The 14352-nt window shown below is 38.9% G+C and overlaps 1 protein-coding gene across 3 annotated transcripts; it reads right to left on the reverse strand.

Annotated features, from left to right (window-relative positions):
• Positions 1-2494: 2494 nt before the first annotated feature.
• Positions 2495-13464, reverse strand: LOC146452413 (substance-P receptor-like). Of its 3 annotated transcripts, none has more exons than XM_085097942.1 (3): positions 13237-13464; positions 11087-11165; positions 2495-5568 (listed from the first exon to the last, which is right to left on the reverse strand). In XM_085097942.1, exon 3 carries the CDS (start codon positions 5550-5552, stop codon positions 4491-4493), a length of 1062 nt encoding a protein of 353 aa, XP_084954068.1. In that variant the 5' UTR covers positions 5553-5568; positions 11087-11165; positions 13237-13464; the 3' UTR covers positions 2495-4490. The 3 variants fall into 3 exon arrangements, 2 of the variants coding, with proteins under 2 accessions (XP_084954068.1, XP_084954070.1); XR_014859766.1 differs by lacking the exon at positions 2495-5568 and adding an exon at positions 10251-10501; XM_085097944.1 differs by lacking the exons at positions 11087-11165; positions 13237-13464 and adding an exon at positions 7112-7277.
• Positions 13465-14352: the final 888 nt, after the last annotated feature.

A 14352-nucleotide genomic window follows, 5' to 3' on the forward strand; every position in this document is an offset into this window, starting at 1 on the left:
GGTAAATAAATGTATGATGCTCAGGAAAGGTGGAGCAAAAAGGCGCCAAAAGCCATAAAAATGTGGTTGCAAAGCAAGACCACACAACTCGCGAATGAAGGGGCAAATAATGAGATAATAGGGAAAGAACAGTATTGACAAATTAGCAGCCTATATATGACCTCTGACATACGAACAATAACAGAATAGAACTCATATCTATCGCTATCCGACGGAACATTCGCCGACAGTGACCTTTGCATACAAGTAATTATATTAAAAGTACAGTATCAATAGCTCACGCCATACTGACAAGTAGCGGCCCATGTCTGACCCCCTTGTTTAGGAATATTAAATTTGAAAATTACAAAGGTGTTAATAATTGCTTACGACTAGTGGTGACAGGGCCTATCCACACATTCTACGTGATGCTATTAAAAGTGACTCAACGGTAGCAGTCCAAGACTGACCGACGTCATTCCTGCTTTAATTAAATCGAAGTACTTGTATGTTTGGTTAAGTACCTAATGACGACGGAACTTGTAGCAGCCCATGTTTGCCCTACCTGTCCGTCAACTCAAAAGAAAGTAGTCTTTATAGTAATACTAAATGACTTGAAACACCCTGTAGCTAGACGGAGTTAGGAACATATTTTGTTGTCATTTGGTGTGTGCTCTTTTCTGCCGAACCTGAGAGGCAAGATTACGTGGACTTGAGCGAATACGTATTCCAAAAGCATCAGATTTCCAGCGGGTAAGAGTGGCAATTTTCAAGAGCGTCTGAAATTAAGACCTTTATCAGCCGCACGCGAAGGGGTGCCAATTCGGAACCTATGACCTTTATATCTACTGGTATCTAAACAGTAATAATCGTGAGGTTTGTTTATCAGAATAACGGGCCTGGGTACGCGCTGCAAATAGCCCTTATCACGGTTTTCGACGCCATTTTGACGAGTAGGCAAACAGGCTTGAAATAACAGTGTTTGTATAGAAATCCGATGTCAAATAATATTCATAAAACATCGCTTCTGAAAAATTCATGAATTGGAAACTTTTGGCTCTAGGAAAAGGATTTTAAGAAAAAATTGGAGGGATGTAGCTGTGCCAGAAAGCGTCCAGTCATGTTTTGAACTTTCCATACATTTGTCTGTATAGCGAACCAGCCGTGAACTTCTACTAAAAATAGTTCGCGGGGAAAAAATACAGGGAATCAATATACGAAAGAAGCGGTAAAATGCTAACAAGAACATGGCTGAATAAAGACAGCGTTGAAACGCCGAAGAGTTGAGGTTTGTCGAAAAGATCTAACAAGCTCATGTAAGACTGGTCTCGTAATATGTACACGAAGATAGGCCACTGATTAAATAAGAGATTATGGATCATAAATGCTTTTGTGGATAACCTTTAAAATTGAGTTTGTGGACATAACTTAGAGCTGACAGGTAAGATATAATCGGAGAGGGAGCTCTTTTACAGGATCTGTTGGTGTCATCCGTTAACGCCGAGCCTAATAAATCTCTTAGTGAATGACCAATGTCCAACTCTCCGACAGAACGTTCAGCGGCACTGATGTTGGTAACTCGTCTGCATCAGGAGTGATCTCCTTGAATCTCTCCACTTGAAAGCGGGAGATTTAGTCGGCTTGGCTGTTCTACAGGCCCGGAACATGCCGAGCGCGAAATAAGATATTACTGGCGACTTAAACAGCTAAGAACAAAGTCACGTACAAGAACCATGACGACCTTCTGCCGCAATGTTTGCTTGTTGATAAAATCTACGAGGGCTTCGTTGTCGGTGACGAGCATTACGCAGCGGTTGGCCATCAGCCCCAAATGTGAACAGCTAGGACAATAGGAACGCGCTCTAGAACTGTAATTTTAAATGTCGCACCGTAACCCTTCGAAGAAGTTTCCCACCGATTGCACAGAAAAAACGTTCTACCATCAACATTTAACAGCAAAAACGAACGATAAAAGCCGACCTTTCGGAGTGGTCATGATCACTTCGAAACGTCGGCTTTTATCGTTCGTTTTTGCTGATATCAGTGCTTGAGCAAATCTCTTTCAACGCCATCAACATTAACCAAAAATTGTCAGCAGACCAGCACCTTTCAAAAGCTCTATTTTCACTGGCCCAGATAACCTGCAACTGCATTGTTTTTAGGGCTGGGAACATTGTTCCGCTCTTCGTTGTTTTGCCCTCTGACCAACCATGTACGACGTTACAAACGGTGCAGGTCGTCCCAAAATTATAACCACATACCGATATGGCGTTTAGCTTTTTTTGTTTAAACGGATGTGGTGATGACTGGACGTATCATACGCGTGTTAAGATCACGGATTAAGTGGCGTAAAAACGCACGCCCCGGGACGACAACGGAACAACAAAAATTCAATAGGTCAACTAACGACTGCAGTTCATGCAGAATAACTGAACGTTTAATGAGAAATTGACGACGTAAGGTGCAACTTTCTATAAGCTTTTCTAACGGTAACCTTGCCTCCAGGCGCAGAGAATCGAGTTCTATTCCAGCAAATTGTAAAGCTGTATCTGAACTTACTGTTTTTGCTTGAGCAATGGGAACCCCCAAGGAAATTGGATAGATCTGTACTGCATTTATCCTTACATTATCCTTATATGCAACACAGCACACACCTTTAAGTGGTGCGTCCCGAGCCACTCTAACGAAGATCTGAAGTTTTCGAAAATGGCACAACTAGACTTTAGAGGGATCAGGGATGGCGCAGTGGTGAGAGCACTCGCCTCCCGCCCGGGTTCGATTCCCGGAGTTGACGCGATATGTGGGTTGGGTTTGTTGTTGGTTCTCGTCCTTGCTCTGAGGGTTTTTCTCCGGGTACTCCGGTTTTCCTCCCTCCACAAAAACCAACATTTCCAAATTATAACTCGACCTGGAAACAGTGGACGAATAGTCACTCTGTGGATGTGCCACTGAAATTCCCATTTTTTAAAATTTATTTATTTAATCCCACTGCTAAACAACGGTCAAAAATAATACTGATTGGCTCATTTGATGCCAAGTAAGGGGTAATCTAGTTAACTGTCAACCTGTATTAAGCAGTCAACCTTGGGGAATGGCTAAGTAACCGCTTAACAAAGGCTGCACAGAATACTTGTCCGAACACAATAACAACGACATTTTATATAACATTTTATAAGTTAGTGTACAGTTTATGCACAAAAGAGCTCACAAAATCACCTACTTGGTTGTCAGAAAGTCATTTGCCTGGCACGCTAGTTGTTACCATGAGTGGTTTTCAATCACAATTAAGTGACCGTTTAAAACAGGTTTCTCGAACCATCCAGATATGCACCGATCAATACTGGCAGTAACAAAAGAAGGCACCGTCCTTCAATGTTGCTACTATATAGTCTGTTGGATGTTTGCATAACATTTTCCAGCATTAGCAAACCGCACTGATTCCTTTCAGTATTAGTTGCTACTTGATGAGAATTTAAAGATTATAAAATCGACGCTGTTTAAAGAGTTTCAACCGACGTTGGCAATGCTGCCTTCTTCAAGGTAAAAACTATACCGTTAAAAAGCTCGTTAAATTAGCTCACATGCCCGAATTCATAATCGCGCACGTGCGCGCGACGCACGAGCAAGTGAAAAACGAGCAATTTACATAAAACTAAAGTACTGATTAAGGTGATTCCGTTGAAAAAGAAGGAGTATTAAAAATTGTGTAAGACTTGGTCCAGTTCATGACTATGTTATGAGCATTACAAAAATGCAATAAAATATGGGGGTCACCGTGCTCGTTTTTGTGCAACCTGGATGGCTATTATAGTAAATAGATGACCCACGAGGTTTATATTAGGAACGCTAGTAATCAGAAAAGGGAACTATCATTTCTATAAAAATTAATTTCTTCAATAAAATATCGAAGCAGTTCAACAAAATTTACTTTAATCTTACACCACAAACTATTTTAATTGAACTGGAATAAAGATTATGAGAGAAATTGAAGATTTTGCTCCGGGGGCACGTAAGCAGCACTACCTTATACGTGCTTTTCAAAGCATTCAAATAAAAATATCTCAAAGTAGAGTTTTAAACTTTTCTTTAAATCGCGATATATAGTGGTCAACCGTATGACATTTAAATTGATGCATTAAAAAATGGGGGTCACCGTGCTCGTTTAGAAGAAAAGGACCATTTATTTTCCTGCCGAGCTTAACCTCAAGGAAATCCCGTAATGTTGTGCGTGCGCGCGCTAAATGACGCGAAAAATTATGCGCAGCAAGGATGCGCAATGCAATTCAACGGAATCACCTTAAGGCCACTAGGACTAACAGGCCATATTTACTTGTTTGCTTTGTTGAATGATTGCTTCGTTGGTGCATTTTCCAAGCAGTGTTGACAGGTCTTGTGCTCAAAATGTCAACACTTTACCTGTGTCCCAAACTGTTGCTATTCACTGATTCTTTTCGTTAACATTATTTACACTGCTCAGATTTTGAGCTTTGTTTGCGCATAGGTTTCATCTGTCAGCGGCAGTCCTTGATATTAGTCAGAGGAAGACTGTCTTGGCATCCACGATTTTGGCCGGCTCGGAAGCAACGAGGTAAAGCAGCTTTAATTTCCTGGCGGAATTCTTTGTTTGTTACACAGTAAACCAGAGGATCTGCGGCGGAATTGGTTGCAACTGATATGCTGACGAACGCCATTAGAATAAAATAGTAGCTTCGCTGAACGAAGGTTTCTCCCCAATAAACCATGGTAAGCATAAATATTTGGTACGGAAGCATGGTCACAGCGAACAAAATTACCAAGGGCTTGAGAAGTCGTTGCGTTTTTCTTGTTTGCGTAAGTATCGCCTCCGTGTTTACCCTTAACGCTGCACACTTTGAATCAGGGGAATGATTTGCTGTTTGATTCTGAAATGTCAATGTTCTCTCCGTGACTAGTTTACTAATTCTTTGGTAGCTGAAGGTAACAATGGCAAGTGGAAGGACATACATTAACATGGTCTTGACCGTTGCCAGGCTGCGCTCAAGAGAAGGCGGGTATTCGGTGAAGCACGGTGGCTGTTCACCAGAATCATAAGTTTGGAAAACGTAAAGCGGCACGGCCATTACGATGAATGATATCACCCAGATAGCAATAACGATAACCTTGATCCGTTTCGAAGAACCATCGGAACGTACCGGCACCGTGAACTTCCAGGCAATTTTCACGTATCGCTCAGCTGCAATCGCAGTGATGGACCAGATACAGGCACCAAAGAAGGTTTCTGTGAAGGGCAAAATGTACAGACAGGCCATCTTACCGAAGAACCACTCGCGTGGAAATTGAATCTTCAACAAAAGTAGAGGATAGTTGAAGATCAAAATACCAAGATCTGCAAACGCCAGACTTAGAAGGTAGGGGCTCAGAACAGAGAACGCACATGTGCCTCTAATGATCTTTGCGCAAACAACAACATTTCCAATTACACCAAACACGCAAATGGCGATTTGAAGGCTAAGCTGGAAGATGTTAAGCCCCACTGGTAGTTTCAAGTAAACTCCGTCGCCACAGCTACTTTCCGACGATGAATTGTTTAGCATTTTAGCAGTGCAGGAACTGAAACGAAAATTATTGATTGTTAAAGAATCGGGAAAGGTTCCTGAGTTGAAATTAAGCTAAAAGAGAAGAAAAACAATCAAAACAAAATAAAACGAAAAGCGGATAACGTATGCATTTTCATACCCTAAAAGTTCCTTTCGACATCATGAAGCAACTGAACACCTTCTGTTTTCATTTTTAAAAGCAAAATTTATTGCAATATTCCTTGGCCAAGAAAAGAGGTATGGATCCAAATTTTCAAACATTTCTTTAAGAGCATGTCCCTTTGTAAAAAGAATGTTTGGTTTTAAAGGCTCATGTTCACCCAATAGGCATTCCGCACCGAGCTGAATTTCGCATAGTCGGAAAATCAGAAAATCACCAACAAGCACCAAATATAGCGAAAGTAATTCACGTTCATCGAGCTTATTTCCTGGAGTATCACTATCTTTCGTGTTATTAAGCTTTGCTGTAAAATATCCTCTCGCTTCATTTCTGTGGATATTTTCAAGAAGAGTCTTCCAGTGAGGAATCGAACAAGGCGTCCCGCTTCGTTTACTCTGTGGCCACTTTGAGGATAATTGTTCAATTCATAATCTTGTAAGAGTTTATTCTTCCATTTCAGAGTTTTGTTACCTTGAATTATTTTGCATTTGTGCTGACAAAATAAGGTTTTTTTCATCTAAGGAACAGCTCGCCGTTGACAATGTTGTACAGTTGTTATTCTGAACGAATATATTCGTCTCAGAGACTCTTCGCATAGCTTTTATTGTGAAACCAAGAAGCGGGAGGATTTGTTTTCTCCTTGCATGCATCTGTTGTAGCGATGTTCCTGATTTCTACGGATGTCGATTCGATTTTATTCGCCCGATTCATTTAAACAGAGTTGCGAAGAGATATTGATAAACTGTATGGTTTTTCCAGGAGGCGTTCCTTCGTTTGTTCCTATTGGCACAGACAAATAAATTAAAAAAACTCATTTACTTAGTAAGCTGCAGATTCATAAACGGTCGAATTAAGAATATCGCGCCATTGCTAAACCACCAAAGGTAGAAATAATTTCATGATAGTACGATAGACGGGATCAGTGTTATGATTTTGAAAGCGATATGAAATGAGCTAACATTGAGTCCAGTACTGTTAATTTCTTTTCATGTCAACTTCTATAAGAATAGAAAGACCCTTGAAGAATACTGTTTATCTTATACGACAACAGGTTTAAAATTTTCGGACAAAAATTTTCCAATGTTGAGGGATGCCGGCTGTAACTGCTCGACTGTTCCGCCGCGTCGCTCAAAGGAATGCAGAAAAACGAACCAAACCCTCGCCTTTCGTTAGCAGAGAATTTTACACAATGGAGTACAAAGACCTCCAGCGCTTTGGGGAGTAAATATTAATTTTCTTGTAGGTGTAGAGATTAAAATAAATCGGAGCAACTGAAGCAAAATCAACCAGTCCGATTTGCCGCCTGGTGTGATTTATTTTGAATACGCCATGACCCAGGACACATGCGACAGGTGCAAAAAAATTATTCGACTTGATAAATGAAAACAGGACTTACTTGTGTTATCCGATAAATGCGTGAGATAAACAACGCCAAAACGCAGTGAAACACCAATCAGATAATAGAGACAGCAAAGGCGTTGTAGCGAAGAAGTCTTCAGAGGGAAACGTACCAATGTTTTCGACAAGGCGATGAAGGAGTGGTAAAGTTTACTTTTGCCGCAGGCAACGTCCTGTGTACACTGAAGTTTAATTTGGAACTACGTCGGTAAACAACTAAAATCAATAGCTACGTCAAAACGTGAAGACAAGCCGTATAAGATGGGACAATATAGGCTACTGTTTAACGAGACGTAGGTCTCGTTCAAATCGCTTTCTTGTCTTACAATTGGGAAGTTTCCGGCCATGGAAGATTAAATATATAACAGCCATTTATCACGCAAGTTAGTGTTATTTCTTGTGGAATAATTACATACGCAGACTGTATGCCTGTTCTAATTTTAACGGCTGTCTGCATTGACAAAAGTGTCAATAGGAGGGATGTAGCTGTGCCAGAAAGCGTCCAGTCGTGTTTTGAACTTTCCATACATTTTCCTGTATTTTTTCCCGCGAGCTATTTCTATAGCAGTTTACGGCTGGTTTGCTAACAGACAAATGTATGGAAAGTTCAAAACACGACTGGACGCTTTCTGGCACAGCTACATCCCTCCAATTTTTTTTCTTAAAATCCTTTTCCTATTGCCAAAAGTTTCCAATTCATGAATTTTTCAGAAGCGATGTTTTATGAAAATTATTTGACATCGGATTTCCATACAAACACTGTTATTTCGAGCCTGATTGCCTACTCGTTAAAATGGCGTCGAAAACCGTGATAAGGCCTATTTGTGTGTTTAACGTCCAAAGTATACTTTGTGTAAAAGTTTTCTTGTCAAGGTATGAAGCAAGGGCGTATTCTATAGGCGAAGGATGGGCCGTAAAGTGTCATAATTAACAAAAAGAACGAAGGTTGAGCATAGCATTGAGAGTGAAAATGCATTAAAGCGATCTAGGAGATCGAGTAAAAAGTTGCAATTTTCATTTTGCTGTAACAAATACATTGAAGGCCATTTAGCCTTGCTTTATTTCCATAAGCTACATGTAAACATGTCAAAAGCGTAAATTAAGCAAATCAACCTGGTTTGTTGAATTTTCTAAACTAAAATTGTCAATAGCTTTTTCCTGTATAACGTCAACAATTTCACTTAGTTTTATTAAATACAGTGTAAATGAAAAAAAAAAACTTGCCAAGTCTTAATTTTTCATAGGTAAATAATCAGTTATCCTGGCTTGTATTTTGCTTTACACAGACGTTTTATAAATTTTCTAAAGTCCAAGTTTGCTTTTTCTGTCCGAAATAAGTAACGTCTGCTGGTGAGTCTAAATTAAAAGGATTTATTTCTACCGGTTACTTAATTTCGTATTTTAATTAAAAAATGTCAATATTATTTACAAGATGAAAGGTGTTTTGCCATGTATGAGTAGTGACTGTGTTTCTATTTGATATACCAGACACTGCTATTTACACAATTCTATAAATGTTATGAATTATACCCCGGATACAAGAAAGGTACTAAATTCTTAAACGGCAATATCTTAATGCCTGTAATTCCGCAGAATAGGCCATTTCCGAGTTGCTGTGAACCTCACTATGAAGGCGAGGCTAGGCGCAAAACTTTTTATATAAAAATTAGTTTTGTTTGCATATGAATGAAAACTGATTTTCAATAGGCCTTATCACGGTTTTCGACGCCATTTTGATGAGTAGGCAAACAGGCTTGAAATAACAGTGTTTGTATGGAAATCCGATGTCAAATAATTTTCATAAAACATCGCTTCTGAAAAAATTCATGAATTGGAAACTTTTGGCACTAGGAAAAAGAGTTTAAGAAAAAAATTGGAGGGATGTAGCTGTGCCAGAAAGCATCCAGTCGTGTTTTGAACTTTCCATACATTTCCCTGTATTTTTTTCCCGCGAACTATTTTTAGTAGCAGTCACGGCTGGTTCGCTTTACAGACAAATGTATGGAAAGTTCAAAACACGACTGGACGCTTTCTGGCACAGCTACATCCCTCCAATTTTTTTCTTAAACTCCTTTTCCTAGTGCCAAAAGTTTCCAATTCATGAATTTTTCAGAAGTGATGTTTTATGAGAATTACTTGACAGCGGATTTCCATACAAACACTGTTATTTCAAGCCTGTTTGCCTACTCGTCAATATGGCGTCGAAAACCGTGATAAGACCTATTAACAAAAACTTTGTACTTAGCCTCGCTTTCATAATGAGGTTTAAAGCATCAGGTCAGAATTACAGCGTGCAAAGTTACGTTTTCCCGATATTTGCTAGAACCCGCAAAAAAAACAAACCAAAATAAAAGTTAAACAAAGCAAACAAACAAAAGTGCCCAACTCGTTGTGCAAAATACCCAAAAACACATACATGTATGCTAAGCGAGTGACTGAATCTACATGTATAAAATGAGCTATTGTTGTGTTTATCTGTAATTGAATCTCTTTTACGTTTTGGCACGTGGATTCCACCGTTAATAATATACATGTAAAAAAAAAAAAGTTCTCGATTCTGATTCGCTAAGAGAAATGCAGTTTTCAGGCAACACGATGCAGAAAAAAGGAAATTCAGCGCCAATTAAGCCCTGGTCAAACGGCGCATGATAGTCAACGATAGTTGATGATAGTCGATGTTAGTTAACGTTTGACCACCAACTATCATGCGCTATCGTCGACTATCATCAACTAACATTCATTTTAAGCGTGTTCAAATTCTTCATGATAGTTGATGATAGTTTTTCCCGTTTGACCACGCGCATGATAGTTGATGATAGTTCTTCGGTCAGCGGTTTTCTCCATCAGCGCTCTCAAGATGAATTTTCAGTTAGTTCTTGAAACAACTGAATGAAAACGAAGCAGGCAGCAGCTGACCTTCGCTAAGTAAAACTCATCCCTGACGTACCTGACACTAGAGGCTCACGGTAAACTATCGTCAATTATCACGAGTTTCTCCGAGTCGTTTGACCACCCGCTTGATAGTTGACAATGGTTGATGATAGTTTTGACTATCATCAACTGTCATCGACTATCATGAGCCGTTTGACAGTGAAAATGGTTTACTATTCTCACTGTCTAAATAATCACGAGACTAGCCTGCGCGCAACGCTGGCATGTTTGTAATGCTTCGGTGTTTTAGAGTCAATGCCACCCGTGTCTCGTGGGACTTCATCTGCCTATTTAAACATTCTGTTCCTGCTATTTGGTCCTTCTGGCCAAGTTACGCCGTTCGTTCTGGGATTTCAGAATGTTTTTTACCCACCCAACTCCCCTTCGGCGACGCGTTCTACCTTTCCTTTCTCTGTCTTACGACCCTCTGTCTTTGCAAAATCTCGCCTCCCATATCCTAATTCAGCAAAGGCAGTGAGTGGTTACAATGACAGTGAAAATGGTTTACTGTAATAAAAATTATTATTAATAATGGTTATAGGACTGAGTGGAGTCCAATTCGGTCTGTAATCATATGAGTGATTAACACGTTTAATCATGAGCATGATTTATAATGAAATAGTTTAAAAATTAGACTAGACGTGTCAATAAAGGTGTTTTTTGGAGACCCTAAAAACAAGATTGGTGTGACAAGCGATTACATGTATCTAAACCACGAAAACCAGATTTGAAAAGTTGTACTTGTACTTTATCTCGTTCTCGTAGTCAAATATGAAGAACAGTTGTATGTAAATGACTGCGCATGCGTCAGGACAAAAATACACCAGTTGGGCTTTGAAAAATTTCAGCAATTTAGTGATCGACCTTGAATGTTACCTAATTTGAAAAACTGGTTTGTGAGTCCAGGAAACTCAAATGGGCAGGAAATTAAACAAAAACCTTCGGTTGACTGAGCTGGAACAATTAAACAATAAGAATTAAACTGCTTTAAACTACATGTATCTCAACCAAAAACCACAACATAATTTCATGTATACTGTACCTGATCAAGGATGGTGTTCAAAACATGGATGAGGTAGTCCTTAATTGTAAGATGGGAATACATGAAGATGGCAACTTATCTGTGAAAATATAAACAATTTTATTGTTAGATTAACGACATGTAACAGCAATTTTCCATGTACAAAAAATTACAGGGTATATACAAAGCATTAAATAGTATGTGAGGGACTGAGTTTCATGAGGTTACACTTTGCATCTAGTGGGTTTAGCAGTTTGCCTTGAACTTTATGTTAAATGTCCATAAAACACTGTAGATTACATGAAATCACCTGCAAATCAGTGCTAAGCACATATACTTAATAATGCGAGTATTTACAGTATGAGTGCAACCTAGAGCACTAGGCATAAGTCACCTAACTTTGAACCAACAATTTTAGACTGAACATGAAACATAAACAACATTACTTCTGGAAATCATATTGTATGAGTCACAAAATACCTAGTAAAAATGAGGTCAACTGAACTGTGGTACCCCTCATAAACTGTACACTGTATATCTGTCTATTACTGTCTTATACCACTCCACCCAACCCCAAGCCCTCAATTTCTAGGTAGTATGTTACATTTTACATAGTATTTTTTACCTGTATGTGTACTTGTTAAAAGATAATGTGAATACTTAATTCATTTGTGAGTTATTTATATTGTTTTTAACCTGGCTTGGGAGTTGGGTGTTTAGTGAGGAGAAAGTTCTGTTCCTTTCTCTTGCTGCGATACTTGTACAATGTACATGTATTTTCAAGAGTATATATGTATCAGTCAAAACTCAGGAAATATCGACGTGTATTAGTGACCACTTAATTCAAGTTGTATGAAATCCATATCAAACATAATAAAAACAACATTTTATATGACATTTCAATGTATTTTAGTGCAGTCAGTTTATGTACAAAAACACAAACAGAATCACTTACTTGGACAAGAAACTACAGCAATAAAAGTTAATTGTTTGACAAAGGAGAACATGGTATAGAAATGGACTAATATAATATTAGTGCCAAGATCCCATGGTCAGTATTCAGGTACGTGCAGGTCTTTAGAAATTCAGTTCCCTGGCACACTAATTGTTGCCATATTTGAGTGGGGCAGTTTTACAAAATGATTGTTTAAAACAGGTCAACACAATAGAAACAGCTCCTTGGGACTTAAAAAGGGTGATTGTGACTGTTTAATAGAGGTCAAAATTACAGTAATTAAGGACCGTGCCTACATTTCCTAAATACAGAATTTTTTTTGCACAGTTTATGACTACGCGGAAAAAGCAGCTACTTAGATCCATAAAAAAAATGGGGGTAGCCGTGCATTTTTTAGAGATAATTAAGCAACAATTATTCTAAAAAGCAGTAAAATACAAAGGGTTAAGCGACATATGGCGTTTTCTTCTTAATTGAAGCTTTATTATCTCTGAACAATGCATGGTTACCTTCAATTTTCTTTTTGGATACCAAAAGCTAAAAAAAGCACTTGCTAAGTTCTGCTTTCTCCGCATAATTTTAAACTGCACAAAAATATCCCTGTATTAGTAGGCACTACCCATAGGAAACACGAGTATCTTGAGCTCCACAGAATGTATTCACAGTAACAAAAGTAGGCGGGGTGTAATTTTTGGACTTTGACAACTGACCGCTTAATAGAGAGTGACCATTTAATACTGTGCTAATAATTAGCACAGGTTCGACTGTACATATATTTGTAATATATACAGGTACATTTGTGACAAATGTATTAAACTGAACCAATCTTTGCCACCTTTTGTTTCAGTCTCCTGTGACTAGATTACACTGTGCAATGGTAGTCAGTGTTCCAGATGAGAGAGGGGTCTAAGGTCAAAACCCAAGAAAGCTGGCTTCCTGGCCCAACAAATTAGAGAGAACCGGATCTACTGACCCCTCAAAATTCTTCATTGACTCTCTGATTTTGAAAGACAATTAGGTATCTGGAACACTGAGTAGTAGTATCTTGTTTTCTTGTGGTGGGTTGGGTGTGACTTGTAAGATTTGATAGCTTGTTGAAATGAAGCCCTGTGTTTAGCCACGCACAACGTATGTTAGGAAGGTGATGATATTCTGTACCAAATGAATACGCTTTGAAATGTAACCAGCCAACAAGCATGTCGATATTAATACTGACCTTTGAATGTCTGCTTTGTACCACAAGTCATCGTCTCACAGTCATCTTTGAGAACGATCAACCCTTGACCTTTCTTCTCGTAAGCAAAAATAGTCTACATCTTCATGGTCCTTCATCCGTTACCATACAGGTTATTTTTGCATACGATCAGAGCGAGTTCTTTCGCCAAGAAAACGATTAAAACTACAAAATTTAAACTGCTTATGTGCACTGCATGCGTGTCCTTCTTCGAACTGACCGCCTGTTGTTCCAGCCGTGCGACCGCGCCTCCTTCAAGAGGTCATGTGACTGTGACATCTGCTGGCCACTACAAGCGCGGGCGTAAATGAATCAAAATCTTCGCTATATTTAACAATTATTCCACGAGCGCGCGTTGGATATGAGATGATAGATAGCCAACGAGGCGCGTAGCGGCGAGTTGGCTATAATCATTCCATATCCAACAAGCGCAAGTGGAATAATTGTTTTATTAAAAACAATCAAGAAATATTGCTAGATCTTACTGATTTCGCTGTGCAAGAATAACCAGCAGACAATATAATGGCCGCCATTTCTCAGCCATGGTATAATGGCTCATATACCATGGCCGCTAAGCCAATCAAATCCCTCGAATTGCATTATACAGTGATTCAGTTTTTAATAAAAGAGTATACACCATAAAAAACTGCTGTACATTTGTTTGTTTTTTACAATAACATTGAAAAAGTACGAGTAGAATTGGGTATTTTGTCCGTTGAGAAACCGCGTGCGTTATATCTGACGTCATTATTTATTGTCTGTACAACAGCTTCGGGCAAATCAGCGCGCGGAAATTTTAACAGTTACTGTAAAATGTGATTTTGTTAATGAGCGCTCCTGTCCCAATAATCTCCCCCTTCCTTTAAATGCCCCATATTGCGTTTAACAAGTAATAGGCAACCCTTATGACATCAAAGGGTGAACTGCTGTCATTTCACTTACTGTGTCGATATTCTAAGAAACCACACAACACTTTTTAAATTTGAAAACATGTTTCGACTAAAACTTCTGTCATCTTCAGTTTAAATTATAAAGCACAGAGTTGAATACTGATTTAGTGTAAACCAAAATGCTAATTAACCATAAGCACAAAGGAAA

Source organism: Pavona decussata, unplaced genomic scaffold, assembly GCF_977016875.1.
Source record: "Pavona decussata unplaced genomic scaffold, jaPavDecu1.1 SCAFFOLD_371, whole genome shotgun sequence".
Lineage (NCBI taxonomy): Eukaryota > Metazoa > Cnidaria > Anthozoa > Scleractinia > Agariciidae > Pavona > Pavona decussata.

Coding starts and splice junctions, on each gene's coding strand:
- LOC146452413 (XM_085097942.1), bottom strand. CDS start 5,552: ATGCTAAACAATTCATCGTCGGAAAGTAGCTGTGGCGACGGAGTTTAC.